The sequence below is a fragment of the Lepisma saccharinum genome, chromosome 1 (genome assembly GCF_977018435.1).
Source record: "Lepisma saccharinum chromosome 1, izLepSacc3.1, whole genome shotgun sequence".
Classification (NCBI taxonomy): domain Eukaryota; kingdom Metazoa; phylum Arthropoda; class Insecta; order Zygentoma; family Lepismatidae; genus Lepisma; species Lepisma saccharinum.
The window spans coordinates 129164647-129186107 of record NC_139229.1 but is presented as its reverse complement, the minus strand read 5'-3'; the positions used below and the strand labels follow the sequence as shown (position 1 = coordinate 129186107).

Below are 21461 nucleotides of genomic sequence, written 5' to 3'. Positions count from 1 at the left end.
CACGTTTAATTGTTAGTGCTACAGAATACTGTCTTACAGTGTTAAAAAAATAACATTATAGCCTATTTATTGCATGATTAGTTGACATGTGGTTAGGGTAACGCGTTAAAACGGTCTCAGGTTCGAACTCTGAAGAATCATCCTATCATTCATTCCATCAGTATCATCGCGGTTATCCCAAAAGGTAGAAAAGAACGTAACGTAAACTAACTTGCAAGAAAGATATGAATATTTTACCATGTCCTGATAACTCCCTTTTCAGGCATCTTACTTCAAATTTTTTTTAAAAAAACAGCAGTTGCATTTAAGGATTTATCCAGTAAAATTACCACATATGCTGAGAATTGGGAAGTTGATAAGTAAAAATTGTGAGCTCATACGCTAATATGTCAAGGATTATACGAAGATGAATGTTACAAATAACACTGCCTGTTCCTTGTGATAGATACTACTTAACAGTAGAAGAGTTTATAAAATAAGCATGAACTCTCGTGCATATCTTTGAAAGAGGGTAACTACATTTGCTTAATCAATTAATTCTCTTGTAAATTATTCTCCTTTGTTGCCCAATACCTAAAGTTTATATTAGAGCCAATAAATTTAACTTAGGTAAAATCTATATAAAACTTTATGAATAATATCTACATACATGAAATCTAGAATTGTTTTTTATATAAAAGTTTCTTGGTTGTAGTTCTGTACAAAGGCAGGATTGATTCTTGCAAAGTGTCAGTATATGTAAAGCATACCGGTATAGATTTTGCAAAGTAGTTGTGAACATGTAAAATAAGAACTTGTATATTATCATTAGACAGGCCTGAAGCGTACTTATGACTGATTTATCATGCACATTCTTCAAAACATGGCAGACCTAACTGAATATTTTCAGTGTATCGCGTACATTTTGTCGGCAAACAGGACATTTTGCTGGCTTCCTTTTTCTTATTGAATCCGTGCACTCCTCGCATAGACACAAGTGACGGCAAGGTTGAATGACCACGCATTTCGGGCGATCTAAGCAGACAACACAGGAAACCCTGCACTCAGCTTCGGGCGTGTGTTCGTCCAGGTCTTCTTTCTTAGGCTTTGTCAGTTCAGATTCCTTATCGCCCTCGCATTTGGATTTACTTGTAAGATAACCAAAGACTGCTTTCTTCAGCAAGAACATAAAGCTGCATAGAATAATCAAAGGCATGAACTGTCCTACAACCGTCATCAACTTGCTGAAAGTAACAAATGTAGACAACACAGTGAAGAGAACACTAACAAATATGACAGCCCCAACACATTTCTTCAAGATGCAAGCGTTCATGGACTCACCATGACGTTTCGAAGCTGTGAAAACTAAATGAAAGAAAACATCGCCGATCTTGATACACAATTGAACACCAACTGCCATTAGCTCGAAAACTGAGAAAGATATGAGCACCGTTTTGAGAAATATGTAAATAAATCCAGAAGCAAGTAAAATTATGTTCCATACCATGGTAAAGAGATGCCTGGCCGCAGTCGAAATCAATGAAAAATCAATATCCATTGCGTAACCTTATATGTCACGGATTACAGCTTGATTTGGAATTTAAGTCTTGTTAGGTCTGTCCTAGATGCCAAAGGTTAATCAAATTCGTAATGGTTTATAAAAATCCAGAACATTCTATCAGTTGTGGCTTCTGGAGTTTAAAAATAAATACTTTCTTCTTTTTCTTCATTCTTGAACAAATGCAATATCACACACAGGTAAGTCGATCAGGTTCATATATGATTATTGGTTGAGGATAAATTACGTCACGTAAAACTTAATGATATATTGAAAATTATCTAGAAGCACAATTTTTCACATTTTACATAGAGATTTAAAGGAGCCAAAGAAGATATTATATGTGATAACAATGTGTGAACAGAATGTGTTGGGTAAACGATAGTACTCTCTTCGATATATCTATATTTGGAAATTTTATAATTCCAAGATGATGATGCTACAACGTATTTACTACCTCACGCCAAGAATAATGCATAGGCTACTTTATATATATATATATATCGGGGCTAATCACCGGATGTTTACATTTTCGTTCGCGTTCGGCACAGGCGGGGACGATACTTCCGGTTTTGAAAAGAATAACATGGATTTCAAAGGTGTAAGGGTAATGTCTTACAGAAAAGGCGACAATCCTTGCATGGCTGTTGGTTTCAACATGAGGTCGGGAACGAAATTTTTTCTCAAGTATCGATGCATCGTTTTCTGCCAGACCTGATACGGAAAAATCAGTGGATTAAGGAAGTAAAGGGAAAAGACTGGGAGTAGGAACCAAGAGGTGGGAGTCGGCACTTCATCGCCGGTTAATAAAGCCAATGATATATTTTACGTGTTTTAAAATTAACGCGAATATGCTGATGTACAAATTTAAATATGTAACTGTTATTATGTCAGGCAAGTTCTTAGCCGTTTTAGAACCACAATACTCTCTGATAGAACCAGTGGTGGAACTAAGCCCTATGAGAGCTGTGTTTGAATACACAATTTCAAAAAAAATATCCATTTTACTTGTAATCGAAGTATTTCAATGTTATAAATTAAATACACACACACACACACACACACTTGGAATATATATATATATATATATATATATATATATATATATATATATATATATATATATATTCATACATACATCTATGCACACATACATAGGTGTGTGTACTTGGCACGTATCTAGAAATATATTTCGTTGGGGGGGGGGGGGTGTCCGCCGAACCAAGTGTTTGATGATGATAATATTTTTTATTACATCATTATACGTTTTATTTATACGTATAATTTACATTAATAGGTAAAAAGACGGTATAAGAATAGATATATAACTGCATGTATTCAACAAAACATGTAGTTTAGATCGCCAAAGTTAAGGAAATTAATAAAGAATTAAATATTTATTGAATAACAAAGAAGAATTTTAGATCCAGTTGACGAAAAGTAAAGTTCCTGAGGAAACCGCTGGTAGAAGATCAACATTGTCTCGGAAAACATTACTTTTTGTTCCATAAATCTTCATCCAAAAGATCCGGGAACTTGCCAATTTCTTCAAGGTACCTTTGTTTCTCCACATTACGTTAAACTTTCAAGTGATCCAGTTTGTATCCGATCTTTTGTAACAAAATTAGCTCGAAATCAATCTGTATTCCATTTGTTTATATGGGAAACTTGGTCAAACCGGAAGTTAGTTTTTCGCCTGCGATAATCGAATTGTCTGATCGATTATTTTTTGTTTATCCAGGAATAACCCCCATACACAGACAAATGGGGAATTTTTAATAAAACTTTCTGTTTTGAGTGTCTTTGCGAGAACATTATTATTAGTAGTAATAATAGTATAAATCAAAATTTATTTGCATTTCTCCATGTGACGTGACAAAATAAGAACACGAAACTTATATCGTATAAAGCTAGTTTGGCTGTAAACGTAGAAGAATTTTGGATTGATATCACTACATTTGGAGGGGTGAAAGGGGTGCTCCTTCCACGTAGTGCACCCAATAGTCAACCTCACTTCCACGTAATACACCCTGGACTGCAGACTAAGGAGGCTCTGGTGACTGGCACTGTGGCCAGTATATTTCTGTGCTGTCTTGTGTTTGTCCTTATTTGTGCTGAGCGCCCTTTTTAGCCTCAGCTTTTAACCAAGGTAAGGAACTTTTAGTTTTCAGACACGCTTTTATTTTTGTTATGATAAGAGGCTGGATCCCGTACAGTGTGAAGAGTGCAAAATAGCCTCAGTGCTGACGCACCCAAAAAATGTTAATTCAAATTTAAACTACGTTTGGAATACGGAGTTGTTGTGGAAGCTTGCTCATTGGATGGTAGTTAAGTAGCTCTCTTCAGACAAACCAGTTTAGAGACATTTTAAATTCCTTATTTGAGTTTCGTAGCTAATTTGGCTTTCAATAATGTTGCAAATAATCTACGTCATTCCTACATCATTCCTACATTATGGTGGAATCTTTTTAATTTTATTACACAAGAAACCTTTTTTTACACTCTGCACGAAGGAAAATGCCCCTGATCCTCCTCTCAGAGGGCCTAAAGTGTTGAGAACGCTTTGAATTCACCGCGTTCAATAATGCATGCTGCACGGGTTGTGGTGTTCCGCGGTGTCTTTCTGGAGTACCTGTACACGAAAGTACGTAAAACTATAGGTATACAGTTATAATTCGTAACAAATGTTGCACAACTTTTATTTGAAATGCGGATCCTGTGGCCGAGTGGTTAGGACATCGCGCTACGACGCCAAGGGTCCCGGGTTCGAATCCCGCTCGGGCTTGGTTGTTTGTGAATGTCCATTCATCAATTTCATCATTTCATCACTCATCTCCATCTTCGCAAATTAGTCAAGAGGCACAAGACGCAAAGTAAAATAAAATCAATCAATCAATTTTATTTGAAATGTTTTCCCCAATCTCGTCAGTGAAGAATTCTGTCCAAAACTCACGGTTCCCGGACGGATCCACCTATAGAAATTCGAAGTTTTGTCAAAATTATGTTCGAAAGTAGAGCGAAATATCTTATCTTGACCGTTCGATACAAATTTACAATAAATCATCAACAATTAGCTAAAGAGATATAATAATGAGTAGCAATAAACAACAAAGAAGATCCAAAGTGTTGTCGTGGTACTGGGACACAACCCAACCCTTAGTAAAATGGTTTAGGCATCAGGTTACAAAATTGCGAGTGTTTCTTCTCATCACGAGGATGAGCACCCTTCTCAGGTTCTACCGCATCTCCCTGGCCATCCCACAATATGGCCTCAGGTAATTTTTGCCAAAATATAATTTCATTAATATGTTGCCTACTGAAACTGCTGGATTTATGTGTAGGATCGTGAGACAAAAAATTAGCGCCACCACAACAAATATTGTGACTGCAGCTGCTCCTTTAAAAGATGCATAAATTGACGACTTCATGAATTACATTCTTTTCACGTCCTCCGAATGATTGGAAGTTGATGAAGTAAAAATTCTCAAGAAATCGCCAAGCTAATTATATGGCGTCTAAATTATTTAAATATTAAAATGTAATCTTAAATTCTTCACAAATGAAAAAAAGGGACATGCACTTCTACATGTAATTGAATAATGTTACACTCCAATAAGAAGATGGTTACCAGATGAATAACTAGACAATAGACATTAGAGCCGTAAATTTAATAAAACACAACACATAAAGTAAAACACAGTCGTTTAATTGTGTACATTCCTTCATCGAATTCAATCTCACCTCGCATAAAAGCGTTTAAAATATCATAAATATTTCGTCTTTCAAATTCACATTGCTTTCCTGAAACTTTTGGCTTGATGAGGATGCGGATGAATAATTATGAAAGGACACTAACAATCAAACATGCATGCCGAACCAAAAACCTTTTGTTATTTGTCAAGCTCGGACACCGAGACGCCACAGGTTAGAATACAAATATCATATACCCGTACGAATGTGTACTTTATGTGCAAGACAAGTCGATAAGGGTGCTGATAATCGAAAGAATGATGTAGATATTTGTACGATGTCAGATCACATTCGTTTTTCTTTGGAAATCCCATTCGTAACCAAGTTTTGTTTTAACAAGTAGTATGAAATAAATAGGTACATTGATTTAAAAAAAATGCATGGTCTGCTATCAAACATTTCAGATTGGCAAGCACCGGTTCTTGTGGTAAAGGCAGCACGAACATCATCGCCCCCAACTTGGGCACCGCCAAAACGCGAGGCAAGAAGCCTGCCAAGGAAGTTGCCGCTTGCAAAGGCAAACCTGCGAACTGTAAAGAGAAAGATGAGAAGAAATTTGGGTGCTCAGAGAAGGCGAAGTTGATATGTCCGCCTCCAACCAGCAGCGAAGGTTTCAGTTGCGTCGGGAAGTACACTGAACCCCAATCTGGCATGAAGGTGAGTGCTGCTAAACAGTCGCAGCTAGAAAGAGCCTGCAAGATAGGTGGTAGCGGTGGTGGCTGCGGCAAGAAGGAGATGGGAGGTTCGAGTAGTGGCGATGACGGAAAGAAGAAGTCGCCATGTGGTGGGTGCGAGCCACCGAAGACGTCATTTGAAGAAGTGGACTCAGAAAAACAGAAATACTGCGAGAGTCTCAAGAAAAAATGTGTCGAGAAAGGCGACAAATCCGGACCGCAGGACAAAAAGACACCGGTTTGCAATAAGAAGAAGAGCTGCGGAACGAAGTCGTCGGATAAGCAGCTGAGTAAGTCGCCGTGCGATGATAAACGTAAAAAACCCACAGAGAAAGCTTCTTGCGGTAAGGAAGCTGATAGCAAAAAAGGTGATGGAAGGGCTGACAAGTGTAAGTCGCCAGGACCAGTCCCTAAGACATCGGTGTGTGATATTAAGACCAAGAAAGAACGTCCAAAGACACCAGAAGGCAAGAAGGTTTCTTGCGGTTCGAAAAGTAAGACAGAAGTTCGAAAGCAGTCGCCTTCACCGTGTCCGAAACAGTCAACGAGCAAAAGCATTTGCACGGACAGTAAAGCCTCTGGAGGCAAGAACGCTTCTTGCAGAAACAAGTCCACGTGTGGAAAAGACAGCAAGAAAGATGCTTGTCAGAAATCATCATATAAAAAAACAGCTGGCAACTCAAAATGCGATGTAGATCAGAAATCGCCTTGCGGAATTAAATCAGCTCGTGGGGAGGATACTAAGAAATCAACCTGCAAGAAGTCACCTTCTCCGTGTCCAAAACAGTCATCTGAAAAATCACCTTGCGGCCGCAGTAAATCCTCTGAAGACAAGAAATCATCTTGCGGTAGCAAAGATACCAAGGATAAATCTTCCAAGTCTCCATGCTCCAAGAAGCAGTCTTCTTCTTCCTGTGATGTGAAGCCCAAAAGCTCAAAGAAAGACTGCACATCTAAATCTTCGGACTCTAAGACCTGCAACATCAAATCATCATCAAAATCGTCCGGCAAATCGCGATCGAAGGAGTCATCCAGGTCCAAGAAGCCTTGCAAACCTTCCAAATCTGTAATGGCGCCGCCACAAAAATCTACAGACGTCGCAGAAACTGCTGCACAGAAATCCAAATCTTCATACAAAGGTCCAACAGTGTGCGACACGAAGAGCGCCACCAAGGGAACATGTACTCCGAAGTCACCAATACCACAACCAAGATCAATCACCAAATCTCCCGATATCAAAAAGGCTGACGGTAATAAGATCTGCCCAGCACCATCAATGATCCCTATTAAACAAGAGGAGAAGGCCAAGTCTACCGCGGCCAAACTCGCAGAGAAATGCAAACTCCTGAGTTCCAAAAAAGCAAAGGAAGAGAAACCAAAAGAAGAGAAGCAAACGAGTGCAGACCCTTGCAAACCCCAACCAAAACCAGCAATTCCAGAGGATCGTTGTGCCAAGTTCAAGGTGAAACCGGGTGATAAGCCAGTCTGCGATGCAAAGGAACTCGGTTCGTCCGGCAAGAAATACTCGTCGCCGTGCAAGGATGACATGAAAGGAAGTAAGTGTGGGAAGAAAGTGGGCACCGGAAAAGGCAAAGACGTCAAGGTTGTCATCATAGGAGCAGGAATGGCCGGGCTCTCCGCTGCAAGAAGACTTGTGAACTGCGGTATAAAGAATGTCCTCGTCTTGGAGGCCACGGACAGGTAGGTCTTGTTATTTTTGTATATAATACCTGAGTGCAACCTATGACTACCTTCTCAAACTGTTTTTTTTTTTAATTTTACGAGCTAAACTAAGGGTTACGGAATCAAATACGATCTTACAAAAGTGAATAGTAAAAATATTAGAAAGAAGAAACGGAGGAATGTATATATTTTCATAGGTGCTTTCACTCGACTGTATGGTGGATTTCTAGAAGACCACATTCTCAGTGTTACAAACTCTAAATAATTATCAAAACAAGACAAAATTTGCTATATTTTACTTAAGCAACAGAGCTCGTACAGGAAACTGGCTGTACCTTTCCCCTTTTAGATTGCTCCTATTATGGTAGCTTGTAAAAGTTGAGCGTCTAAAAGCAACTGGGTGTGAAAAAAGCCTTGTAGAACATTCATATAGACTTTCAAACCAAAACATTATAGGCTACTTTCAAACCCTGATTTACAATACCACCGTCCAGTTATAGCTACTAGAATGTCCTCAAACGAAAACAAACCTTGCTTTGTGCCTGAAAGACAGGACAACATTTATGATACAGATTGAATCCATATGCTTTAGCCGCAACCGTTTACCCACGAGTGCATGTGCCAATTGGACGAGTTCATGACAAAATAGGAAAGATAGGTACAAGTGGAACGTAAATGGAGAAGCATGTCTCGAGATAATCATCTGCCGCTGACAGAACATTAACATTTCAAACATGGTAACGTCACTCTAATAAAAAAATGTTACCAATAATAAACAACTGAACATGAAGACAACAAGCGAGATACTGACCTGAAACATAAATTATAGTTTCGCCTAGTTACTACCTATTTCCCTTTCAACATTTGGATTCGTCCATCTGAGTTATGCACATATTTCGCGGTTGAACATTAACATTGACATTACGTAGCCTATGCAATTTGCTGAAGTGTTCAAAACTTAAATATATATTGCTTTCGATCGCTGATCTATGAAGTCATATGCATGCCACAGGCTCAATCCTCAATGCGACTAATATTACATGAACATTTCGACGATAAGTACCTATGATTTACATTTAACAACAAATAGATTAAAATATATTTTTGATGGGATCAAATATCCTAATGTCGTGGTGAATTTATAATAAATATATTTCGGTGTGTTTAGCACTGATTGGCATTACAAGTAATATGATTTTTTGTAAAACTTCCGCTTTCTTTACTGTTTATATAAAGTATCACGAAGAATGCTTGTTTGTGAAAAATGTATATTGGGAAATGAGTTACACCGAATATAAATTCAATACTTCAGAAATGTTATATAAAGCTCGTAAATTATGTTTCATGTGTATAAATAGTTGGTATCAGGTTGAAAGGTTACAGGTTGCACTAAGCAGGATAATCTATTCTTAGATTATGGTGTTATATATACATAGAATGTGTGGTTCATGTCCAATACGAAGCATAAGTTACACCCTGAACCTGTACAGGAAGACATAGACGCCAAATGCTACTGCCAACAGTGTTTTCGCAGCTTAGTCAATTGTAAGTTATGTAGAAAAACCTAATCTTTTGCTGGCTTGCGATGTTTTGTACTTGGAACTTGCTTCTTATATATTTTCACAACATTTTCCTACCCTTGAATTCTTTTGGAATGGAAAAGTAATACACCTTGACTTGAGGCACATTGCTGAAACATTGAAGAGCTATAGCCAGTCTTCGTTAGGCGAGGATCGACGCAAGTGCGCATGCGCTAACTGGACGGGTCCAATGTCAACAATGGGTGACGGCTGCAAGTGTAATGCAGATGTAGAAGCAAGTGCCGTGAAAACCGTGTTTGTTCCAATTCGAAAGCGATTGTTACGCTTTGCAAGAGGTATCACGAATACAATAATACAATTAATGGTTCGCATTGTTGTTCATGTAAACATGAAGGATTAGGTGGTACATTAATAGTTAGATTTATCTTTTATAGGAACATCTTCCTTGTTATTACTTCAGATTTATTATAATAGGATTTGAATACCCAAAGATAACAACACTTGTGCTTAATAATTTCAAGAGGAATATATCCTGAAAGGAGTAGATCAGATCTGTTAACTTGCAGAAAGATTATCCCCCAAATCACATTTACACAAACAATTGGAATTCGTTCATGCCTTAGTATACCTCATCAAAATTTAAATGTTCATTTTTATGTGTTTTAACGCCTCACAGCTCTATTTTTGCACATAAAGAATCTGGGAATAGGTATAAATTCTTGTCATTTCAAACCAGTCAAAGCTACATATTTAGAACTATGGGACGAAACTTACAGTAGTTTTCACGTGGGCTAAAATTTGAAGATGAAACCTCTACAATATAGTGCGTGATTTAGAGAGTGGATTAGGGGGCTAAGAGAACGAAGTCCTCAACTTTGTGATTTTTTGAACGCTGCTATATATCCGGGGGAAACGATGGCTTGCGTGAAATCGGTCAATGTGTTTCAATACGGTTTATAATAGCGTGTCGAATACCGTTCGTATTTTCAAGTTTCTCTCTCGACTACTTTTACAGAGATGAAGGAACGAAACTTACAGAAATTTTAAAGACATCAGTTGGGATACAATATGGTAGTAAAAATTTCGAAATATGATTATTGAGGGGAGATGGGTGAAGTGGTAAGTTCCAATGTTGAGAAGCAGGATTGGGTAAGTTGTACTTAAAAAGGCAACACGTTACAGTTACCGTTACTTTGTCTCATAATAAGGACATTTAAGAATTTTCACAAATATACACCGCGATAGCTGCCGTAGTCAGAGATTCTTGGCTTGGATATTCGCTAGACCCGGCCTTGTATAGCATTTTAGCAAAATCAGTGAATACATTTTATAACGTAAAGCGAAAACCAGATATTTCCTATGTTGATTGATTGAGTTGTGTTTTAACTCCACTTTTTTCACAGATAGGCTAAACGGGACTGGACCTACAGTTTAAATTGGGGTCTGAACCACTATTTGCCTCCACAGGGTATCGGACCCGGGGTCCCTTGATTACAAGTAGACGACACTACTACTTCGCCATCGAGGAGGCTTTTCCCTACGTTGCACGCGCTTTTTGATTGCTGTAAATTGGATGATGAGGTGGGATTTTTAAGACCTTTTGATGGTCTTTTAATCCAGAATTACATTTGGCAAAATTTGATAGACGTGTTTCTCTAAGCCTGCTACAACAATTTCCAAATTGGAATTGGCGTGTTCGATACTCGAAATGAAAGATACGTTGCACTTGGTCTGATGGTAAAGAGCACGTGAAAACTTGGAGTGAATTATGCTTTCGTGCATTTAAAGTTTCCAAGGAACCCTGTTGTGTAAAATTATGACACTAATGGGTGATCGCGACAATGAGGATGAGTGATGATGAGATGAAATTGATGAAGATACACTCGCAAAGAACACCCATGCCTGGGCAAGGACTTGAACCTGGGTACGTAGGTGGCGAGATAGACCAATTAAAAGCAAAATTAGATCATTTCATACTGGTCAATAATTTAATGCATTATAAATTTAAATAAAGACGCATATTTATTGTTAATAAAATCATGTTGGAAAACAAGGTATTTTTGTTGTAACCGTATATTTCATCAGATCCATAATAATAATAATAATAGGTAAAATAGGAATGCATAGTTACGTATGCTGGTGCAGAGGTTGTGTTTGTCGTTTTCTTTCAATTCATGAAGTTTTCATTGCGTTAAACAAAGAGAATTAACATGGTGATGGTCAATTTGCCTGGTAATACTTATGCATTCCACTGCTTGCTCTCGTACAAATACATGAATATTGTCGAATACTTCTTCCAGTGAATCAAACACAAACCAACAATATTATTATTAATAATAATGGCTTAACGGCCTAAGGTTGTCCCAGGGCAGTTCCCTGTAGACTTAAATGTGGGCGTTCACCTTAACCATACCGGATTTCACCCCCTGTCCTTGGAGAATAGTAGGTCCCGTTGGCCAATGGACGGAGAGTCGCCGGTAGAGTAAATTACAATGACAAGGGTTCTTATAATTTATAATTTGTTTGCGTTGTAACTCCAGTTTACGATCAGATAGGCTAATAGGAATTGGACCTACAGTTTGAAGTAGGATCAGAACTAATGTGCTATGTAGTGTGTGAATGTGTATTCCTGTTGTCAACACAAAAGTATCCTGCTTACGATGACAAATGCGAGGAGAGGTGTGCGGGTTAGGGATTTAGCGGAAGGGGCACGCGATGAAGTATTGATAGTATTATATCACAACGAACAAAACTTTTCGAGCAATCCTTTGCCAGATAGTAAAAGAATAAAACAAAGTTTAACACAAATACATTAATCGCGACTAGATTTAATAGTTACTTAAATAAATAAGTGACACCGGAATTCGGATCCGGGGACCGTTGGTTACCAGGCAATAAAGTTAGCTGATAACACAAAACGAGAGCATTCTGGATCAAATATTTCCCACGTTCGTGAATTCTCAATCTTATCCCTTTCTATCTGTAATCAATGTTAATACAAATAAAGTAGAACTACTTGTCTTTCACAAAGAACTCTAGATATTACCCCTGAAAAGTGTATATCTTCTTTAGTTAATTGGTCAGCATGCGCGCGCGCACACACGATCATCATTCGTCATCTTGTTGCCTATTAATCTAAAAGCTAGGACAGCGACGTTAAATAATAAAAAAATCATGGGTATATTATGATTATTTAGTAATAATAATGAATTACAATAATACTTCAAGTTAACTTAAGGATGTCCACATTGCTTAAACTAGTATTTTCTTTTGCTCTCCTTCCCTTACTGCCCCGAGAAGTAAACAGAAATTCACATCTATGTCTTTCCACTCTCCCCCAACCCAAATACTTGGAAGTAGCCCATGTAACAAGCAACAACCATACGAGTATATATCGTCGATGTTTTCACGAACTGGCGAATGTGTCAACTCCCTTGCATCACGAACCGGCGAATGTGCAAAATATTGATTTTGAGAAAAGCGAAGTTGAAAGTAGCCAATTTTGCGTTACTTGCGAATCATTGAAAAACATATTCGAGCTAAACTATATTTTGAGATAACAATAAATGCTGTGTGAGAAGGTAGTTCACATGAGAAAGAACACTGTAGAAAGAATTTTAATGAACAATAAATGAACAAAGGATTTCATTGAATCTATTCGTCAGTTCGTGAAAACAAAAAAAAATGGAATATTTTTATCTTGGTTCGTCATTGTAATTTTCACTAAAACTGCGAATTTTACAGTTCAAGGCTAAAACTTTCAACTTATTTATTGGATATTTATACAGAGTTAAATATGAGGCCAATCCTTAATACACTAATCATAACATACACCATAACAGTTTAATACGTAACAGTGAGAAACAGAGAAATTCACACAACACTAGACGTACCCGCAAATAAATTTCGAAAATAATAAAATTCAGGAAATACAATGTAAGGAACAAAATGGTAATACATTGACCAACACTAGTCTGCTATCAAATACAAAGTTAATAGACGCAAAATTGTTGTACAACTAGTGAGGTAATTTGACATAGAAGTCTTTATAATCAGGATGAGAAATTACTGGTATTACTCCTTGACATAATGACAGCAAGTCCTGCAATTTTTTCATAGGCAGTTTTGGCTTTGAAGTAAAGCCCTTGGTAGTAAATTGTCCTCTTTAGCACTGCGTGGATTAGGAAGTGATATACTTGAGTGTGTGTTTAGGTTATGCGACGTTTTTATAAATATATTGGACAACCCTTGCGCACTTGAATTTGCATGACTTTTGTCCAGTCCACGGGTTGACCCTCATTTGTTGTTCTAACTTTTAGGATACGCAGGTACTGCGAATATTGTTTCCAATCTAAGACGTCTTTAGTATGCAACTCATGAACAACATATGGTTGTTTCTTTCTTGCCATCCTGATTACCGGGATGAGTTGGGCATTGATGAAGATATCTTCACTCCGTCTAAGTGCGTTTTCTATTGTACTGTGAATAGCATCACCTTCACTTTGTCCGTGACTCGTTTCGAAGAAGAAAACATGTATGGTGTTGATGTTTTGTGCTTCATTGTTTAAAAAATAAACGAACATAGAAGGCAGGATACTGTTTTTGTTCTGAGATGCACATCCATCGGCGAAGAACGCTACCTGTTTTACACCTTGTTCATCTTTCATCAGCAGAAACTTCCTTAAGTTTGTTGCAACTTCATTCGGACCTTTTTTCGCTAATCCTTCGTGCCAAACGTAGCAATGGCCGTTTTTACTAGCTAATTCATAAATTGTAGAATTATAGGCTGATCATTTTCTTTTGTAATGCAGTTCAGTTCGTTTGCTCTGTGGTAGATTTATGACTTGCTCCATATCAAAGCAAGCAGCCACGAACTCCTGTGGATTTTGTAGAGCTGTATCTTTCATCGCACCTTTAATTTCCCTCACCTTCTGTTTTTCCTGTATGTGCCTGTTATATTTTTCAATCAAGTTAGAATGATTAGATAAACAATTTGATGATTTCAATGAGTTGTACGTCTCACACAAATCACAAAGAACTTTTTTTGGAGAACGAAATTTTAACTTCATACATTTAAAAACTGATCTGTATAAGGAGTAACATGCCGAGCTGTTTGGAAATTCTTTTTTCGAATAGTTCATACATCTTTGCAATACTCAAGTTGGACGACAAGTACCGTTGGCTAGAACTTCTGCGGCAAAAATGAGATTCCATCCTAGGGAACATCTTTATGTGCTTTTTAATATCTGTACGCATTTTTTCGTCTCTTTCTTTTAACGTTGTCTGACGTCCACCTCTCTTTTCTTCATCTATCATGCACTGGTTCTTTAACTTCATTAGCATTGTCCTTACTTGTCTCTCAGCAATTACAAGTGTATTAAGAAACATTTTACGACATACTCTTGTCTTACGTTCTGGCTATCTGGTAAGAAATAATGAAGCGTTCTTTCCTTCGTCTTTTTGTCTTCTGACTTCGTTGACCTTACAGGAGCATTGGAAACGATGAACTTACTCAACCATTCTCGTTGTCGGGAAACATTTCCTAAATTATAATACGCATTATTAACTTTCATTCTGGTGTTGACATCAAAATCGTTGCACTTCAATCCTCTTGTTTGGCATGTCCGTGACTCACAACGTGGACGAAGCAATCTGCGAGAAGGAATAACTTGACGACTCTTTTCACTTACATACTCATAACCCAAAGAACGACAGGCTTTTACATTTTTTCTTACTTTTTCCTTTTCGGAAACCCTTCGCTTTACTGGAGTAACATCCTCCTTTTGAGAACCATCTACTTTAAAATCTGTGTGGCTTGATCCCGGAGAGATGTTTTTCTCTTGTACACTAACACGTCTGTTGTGCTCGGCGCAATCCAATATGAAGTGATTGTAACAAACCAAATCCTGACACGTTACGCATGCAGCAAATATTTCTTCTTCACAATGCAAGGAACTACATACAGCGTGAACATTCCTCGGTGAGGAATGTACGGACGATTCATTATCACTGGAATATATAAGAAAATCAGGATCCTTGTCCTCATCATCCGCTAACGTTTCTGAAGAACTGTCAATGTCACTAACTACTGCACTCGAGTCATTGATCACACCACCTGAGCTCTTGTTTGGCACTGACAGAGGAAGTTCATCACCTGTATCACCACTTTCAGAATCTTCTTCCATTACGATCACAACACCTTCATAATAAATTTTCTCAGGATCCCACCACATTTCCACTTTCGCTCCGTATTGCAACTTCTTCATTCCATGGGGGAGTGTAAGTTCTTGGCTTCTGACTATGTTAGTACTGTCATCAGTCCACTTCACAAGCACGCCCTTATTCATATCTTCTGAATAATTACACAACGAGCCACACCACTAGAAGGCTATTCTTCAAAATAATATCAAGGAAATATGGCATTTCTTTTATAAACCATTCAAAATAATTTAGTTGCGAGAAGTAAACCAGATGATTGCCAATTTCATTGAAAGTCTCAAAATATAGACTGTACATTGTTCCAATAGAAACACAAACAACTGTGCCTTACATGTTAACTGATATCTTACAAATGGGTTATATTTCTTATGAAAAAAAATAAAATATAAAACGTTTCATTACAGCGGCATCTGTTAGGCAAAATGTAGTCGAACTGACACATCCTGAATGGATTGTAAAATGATATTATGTTTTTCTCCACGAAGCGGCGAATTTCATATTCGCCGGTTCGTGAAATTATCACAATACTAGTTTTCATATTCGTCAAAACGTTGTCCATCTTTATCTCCTAAGCAATATTTAATATAAACTTGAAATTTTGTGAGAGCAAAGTACAAGTTGTTGCAACATATACAGCGTCAAAAACTCAATATGTCAAATTTTGCACATTCGCCGGTTCGTGATGCAAAGGAGTTGACATATTCGCTAGTTCGTGAAAACATCGACGATATGAAACACACCAAAGCACAACTTTACAGAAAAACACTTCCTGAAATAACCGTTATGCGGAATATTTCTTCACTATGGATGTTGAATAAAATTAACTACATGTGAACCTCATAAATTGCATCTGGATAGGCCAACAAACATAGGGTCATTTATTTATATTATTACTACTTCATACGTATGTTCGTTAGAAAGATTGCAAACATATCTTATAAGATATCACACATGTGTTCCTATACCAAGAGGTAATTGCATTTTCAGTATACTCTTCTATTTGATTCGCTGAAAAGATTACTATTCCTGAATATGAAAAGTAGCCTATTCATCAATTTATGGATTATAATATTTATAATACTAATGGTTTGCCATCTAGAGTTACATTTTTAACTTTTTTCACGATGATATACAAGTGTTCAAATTTATTTCCATACTTTTTTTTGCTTTGGAAATAAAATATTTTAGTTTGTTTAACACAGAATATAAGAAGCAGAACATCATAAATAATAAAGCAACAATTTTGACATTCGGAAATATAGGCATGAACCACACAATCAAAATATGTGTATATTGCGTTTCCGATAGCCATTTCTGTCTATTGGTAGACATTTTGTATTTAGTATGCAGTTAGTTTAATTTACTAAAAGTAGCTATGATAGTGATTGAGGACTATGTTACCAGTGTATACCTACAAGTGATATTGCAGCCAGTTTGTGCAGATTCTATTCAGGTAAAAGTGATGAATATATTATTTTGTTTTGTTATTTTAAAATTATATTTTTTAAAAAATGGACTGAACTATCACACTAATACCAATAACACTTAAGTTACTTGAACAACCTGAGGAGACAACCTTGTACGGACTAAAGGAGGCAATGGAGATCCATCGTTCAAATATTCATTTAAGCCAATTTAGATGTTAATGTTACATCCATTGAATGTTGTACACAGAAAGGAAACATGCCTTATTTCTTTCCATATCGTCATTGTTGTGTGTTAGCTCTCTGAAGATCATTTTTCGATTTGTAAGCGCAGAACTCATCCAATCTTCTCTGTTGTGAGTTACTTTTGAAATGAATCATGTAAAGAAACGATCAATCTTTCTTGGTCTTCTGCCACTGGCGTTCTTATACCCTGTGCTTTCTGTTTACATTTTCGCATATAGTGCAGGCTTTATATGTTCACTACATGAGTATTGATCCGAAAATTGTCCATGACTAATTTCAGTACGCGTTGTTAAAGAATGCAGTTTTGCGTATGTTAGTGCAGAGGTTGTCAGAAGCTTGTTTCGCTTCTTTAAGCTCTCATTGCCTAAGGCAAAGAGAAAAAAAACATGGTGATGGATAATTTACCTGGTAATACTTATGTATCCCACTCGACTTGTTTTCGTACAAATGCACGAATAGGCCTATTTCTTCCATTGAATCCATACGAACCAATATTCTGTGTCATGTTCTTGGAATTCTATGGTAGAAGCGTTTTGGTAAAATAGAAAATTTCTTGTGATAGAAAGCCTTTTCTTTATTGCCTTAAAAGAATTGTCTGTTGTGAAAAATCTGAAACAACGAAAACGCATTACAACAATAATTTATCGGATTTTATAGCTTGAGAAGATGTTGGAATGCATTTGCTGATATGGAATAAATTTAATAGAGATAATAATAACAATAATACGAGTGGTGGATTCTAAATTATTATTTTTTCTATTTTAAAACGTTAATGAGATTTTACTCAAGCAGAAACTATTCATTACGCTAATAAACAATTTACCGTTTTTCCTGGCTCATAAGTCTAACACTGCGAGTTTGTAAACAAAACAAGTGCTTCGTACTTACTATATCTACAGATAAAGAATTGTTACATCAGCAATTTATGCTGAAGACATCGTATTTTAAAAAATGCAATTCAAGTTTATATTTTGTTCAAAGTTGGCTACAAAAAGCAGAAAGAGATTTCCAAACTGAACTTATTGTTGTTCGAAGAATTGTAAGATCTCTAATCCGTCAGTGACCTACAGCTCCAACTTCAAATACTTTTTTCTGTTGTTGGGGGGACGGGGTGGGGGAGAGTGAAAATTGTCATCAAAGGTTTATTATACAAGGTACAGTCATTAAATAACAGGAATTTTATTATAAGTTTCAGGGAGATTGATGCACAACGAAAAATTGTATCAATGGATACAAAATGGTTCCTTAGAAATACGCCACATAGGTGTCGGGACGATCAAGCAGTTTGCGCCTGCGCAGTAGTACATACAACATGGCCGCTCCGCTGTCGATCTGCACCAAAGAAGAGCAACGAACTGTTATTCATTTTTTGTAGTCAGAGGGAGTGAAACCTTCTGAAATCTACAGCAGATTGAAGGTTCAGTATGGAGACAAGTGTTTAAGTAAGGGGAGAGTGTACGAATGGGTGGAAAGATTCAAAAACGGAAAACAAAATGTGGGTGATGAACAGCGGAGTGGGAGAACAGTTTGGGTGGGAACTGAGGCAGTGAAACAGGAGATCGACCAGCGAATCCGTGCCAACAGGCGAGTCACTGTTGATGAAATTGCCGTGGAATTCAAACGTGAGTCATGGATCTGCATTCAATATCATCAATTATGACCTTGGCTATAGGAAAGTGTGTAACCGATGGGTACCAAAGCATCTGTCGAGTGTTCATAAGCGTACGCGGCAGACAATCTCTCAGGAGCACTTGGACCGTTATGCTCGTGAAGGAGATGTGTTTTTCTCATCGAATTGTGACAGGAGACGAGTCCTGGGCCACCATTATGAACCAGAGAGTAAGAGACAATCGATGGAGTGGAAGCACCCAACGTCTCCGGTCAAGAAAAAAATCAAGACACAGGCATCTTCTGGGAAAGTGCTGCTAACGATCTTTTGGGATGTCAATGGCCCTATATTGGTGCACTTCCAGGAGAAGGGTCAAACTGTAAATAGTGCTCGATACAGTGACATGTTGGTAAGCAAGTTGAAGCCTGCTATACGATCAAAACGTCGGAAACTTCTCTCAAAAAGAGTATTGCTGCTCCACGACAACGTACGGCTGTGTATACTATGGATACAATACGTGATCTGAAATTTGAGGTGTTGAAACATCCATCATACAGTCCCGACTTGGCGCCATCGGATTTTCACTTGTTTGGACCTTTGAAAAAAACATTTGCGGGGTCAGAAGTTTGCAGATGACAACGAGGTGATCGAGGCGGTGCAAAGATGGTTACACGCCATGCCAAAAAGTTTTTTTTTTTTTTTAGTGGAGGGCATCTGCAAAGTTTTTGGACAGTGTGGACAGTGTGTTGAAAAGCAGGGTGACTTTGTTGAAAATGAAGACAAAAACCATTTCTGTATGTATCCTTGTAAAAAAGTTATAATACAATTCCTGTTATTTAATGACTGTAGCTTTTATATACAAGGTGGAGCAGCGTTCCTAGTGTAGCCTAATTTGAGTAGAAAATTACCATGATACTGGAAAGAATGTGCGGGTGGCAACAGTGTCGTTATACTCTGCATGAATCGCCATTTGCAGTAGACTGTGCTTCAGTTGTTGCTTGTTGTTACTGTGTGCAGTGTGGGTGTCAACATGGAACAGTGGAATGCAGAATATCGTGCTTTCGTTGTGGAGGCACACTTTTCTGTTATTCAGACACCATTTCAAGGTGGGTCAATGTGGAAAGGTAATTATCAGTCCGATCATTTAGGAGGCTCTTGCATCACCATCTACACTGTCACCCGTACAAATTGCAAATTGTGCAAGAACTAAGCTCTAGGACGTGAAGTTTTTTTGCACCACCATGCATCATCTCCTTTGGGATACACGAATGTCGGCGAAGCTCATTTCGAGTTACCGGGTGCTGTTAATAAACAGAACATGAGTTATTGGAGAGATGTCAACTCGCAGTACATGGACACGAAACCCCGTGTGACAGTATGGTGTGAAATTGCAGCATTCCTACTCATATTTTATCGAAGATGGTCGGACTTTGACTGTCAAGAAAAATATCTAACAATGCTGATGGAATTTATCGAGACCGCTCGATGTGGATATGAACCATGCGTGATTTCAACAGGATGGCGCTACGCCACACACAGCAAGTGCGGATTTCTTGCGACAGAACTTTCCATAGAAAGTGATTTCCCGTTATGGTGACATCCCGTCGCCAGCTCGGGCACCGGATTTGTCCTCTTCGGACTTAAAAAAACAGCAAGAAGTATTACAACACGTCCTGCCACGATCATGCAAAAGTATCGCATCAGAGATGTCGTTACCAGTCTCCCGACAAACATGCTAGAGCGAGTAATGGACAGCGTCGAAAATTGCTTGGAAGAATGTGTGGCGCCCCGCGGTACTCATTTACCAGGGGCCATATTTGAACATTAACTGGTAAATGGCATTCCTTTCTGTAAATATTAGGTACTAAAGTATTTGAATAAAAATGCTTATTTCCACATATAATTGCGACTTTAATTGCGGCATCCTGTAAAACCCTTTTGAGAAATTTTGGGGAACAAAGTGCCTTACCTCCTCCCCCCACCTGTCGGGACTTATGAGCACAGTGATTTCTAACTATAGTTTATTTATTTACCTTTCTCCATTGCTACTAATATTAGAGCGCATCCTTAATTTCGAACGATATGCGAATATTCTAGCCAGTTCTCACTATTTCTTTAAATTGCTTTCGTACTGACTTGGTAAAAAAATGATCTATTCAGATTGATATGTCCACTTGTCACCAAAATGAGAAATCTAGCTTAGCTATATTATTTATATTTCACACTTGAATGGAATTAGAAGTTAGATAATAAACCAGTGAAAGGAAATTAGTACTCTGAGAGCCGAAAAGAGATAGGATTGCGTTACAACGAATTTGCGATAGGAAACTACGAAGATTGAAAAACTACAGAATTTACTGCTAATCACAGGTAAGATTTCAAAATGTTAGTACATAGTAGATACAAGAATTATGATGAGCATTTCTTATTTGTACTTGAGCATAAAATGAAACTATATGTAACAATTAGAGAAATATATAATTATACCGTCATATCTAGAGATCATCAAAAGACAGAATGGTTAGACTCATGAAATACCCTGGTACTATACTCGTAGTTGGGGCATGACGATGTAGGGCAGAGAATGGGATGACCAAAAGAGAAAGAGAACCATATCGAAGAAGGAAAACTGAAGATCAAGACCTGATGGATGTGTGATGTGAATATTTGAGTATGACTAACTACAAGATTGACATCAAGAGTAATTGTGGAGGGAGCCAAGCCTTGTCAAATATTAAAGTGATAAACAGAGACATACACACACACCAGGGACGAAGA

The 21461-nt window shown here is 37.7% G+C and overlaps 1 protein-coding gene across 2 annotated transcripts in view; it reads left to right on the top strand.

Moving 5' to 3' along the window:
• The first annotated feature begins 4680 nt into the window (after nucleotides 1-4680).
• LOC146001230 (uncharacterized) overlaps nucleotides 4681-21461 on the top strand; it is a 33106-nt gene continuing 16325 nt past the window's right edge. For both annotated transcript variants that reach the window (XM_083138537.1, XM_083138545.1), the window contains exons 1-2: nucleotides 4681-4812; nucleotides 5692-7662. In XM_083138537.1, coding sequence (XP_082994663.1) covers nucleotides 4754-4812; nucleotides 5692-7662 — 2030 coding nt within the window. In that variant the 5' untranslated portion in view covers nucleotides 4681-4753. The remainder of the gene's footprint in view (nucleotides 4813-5691; nucleotides 7663-21461) is intronic.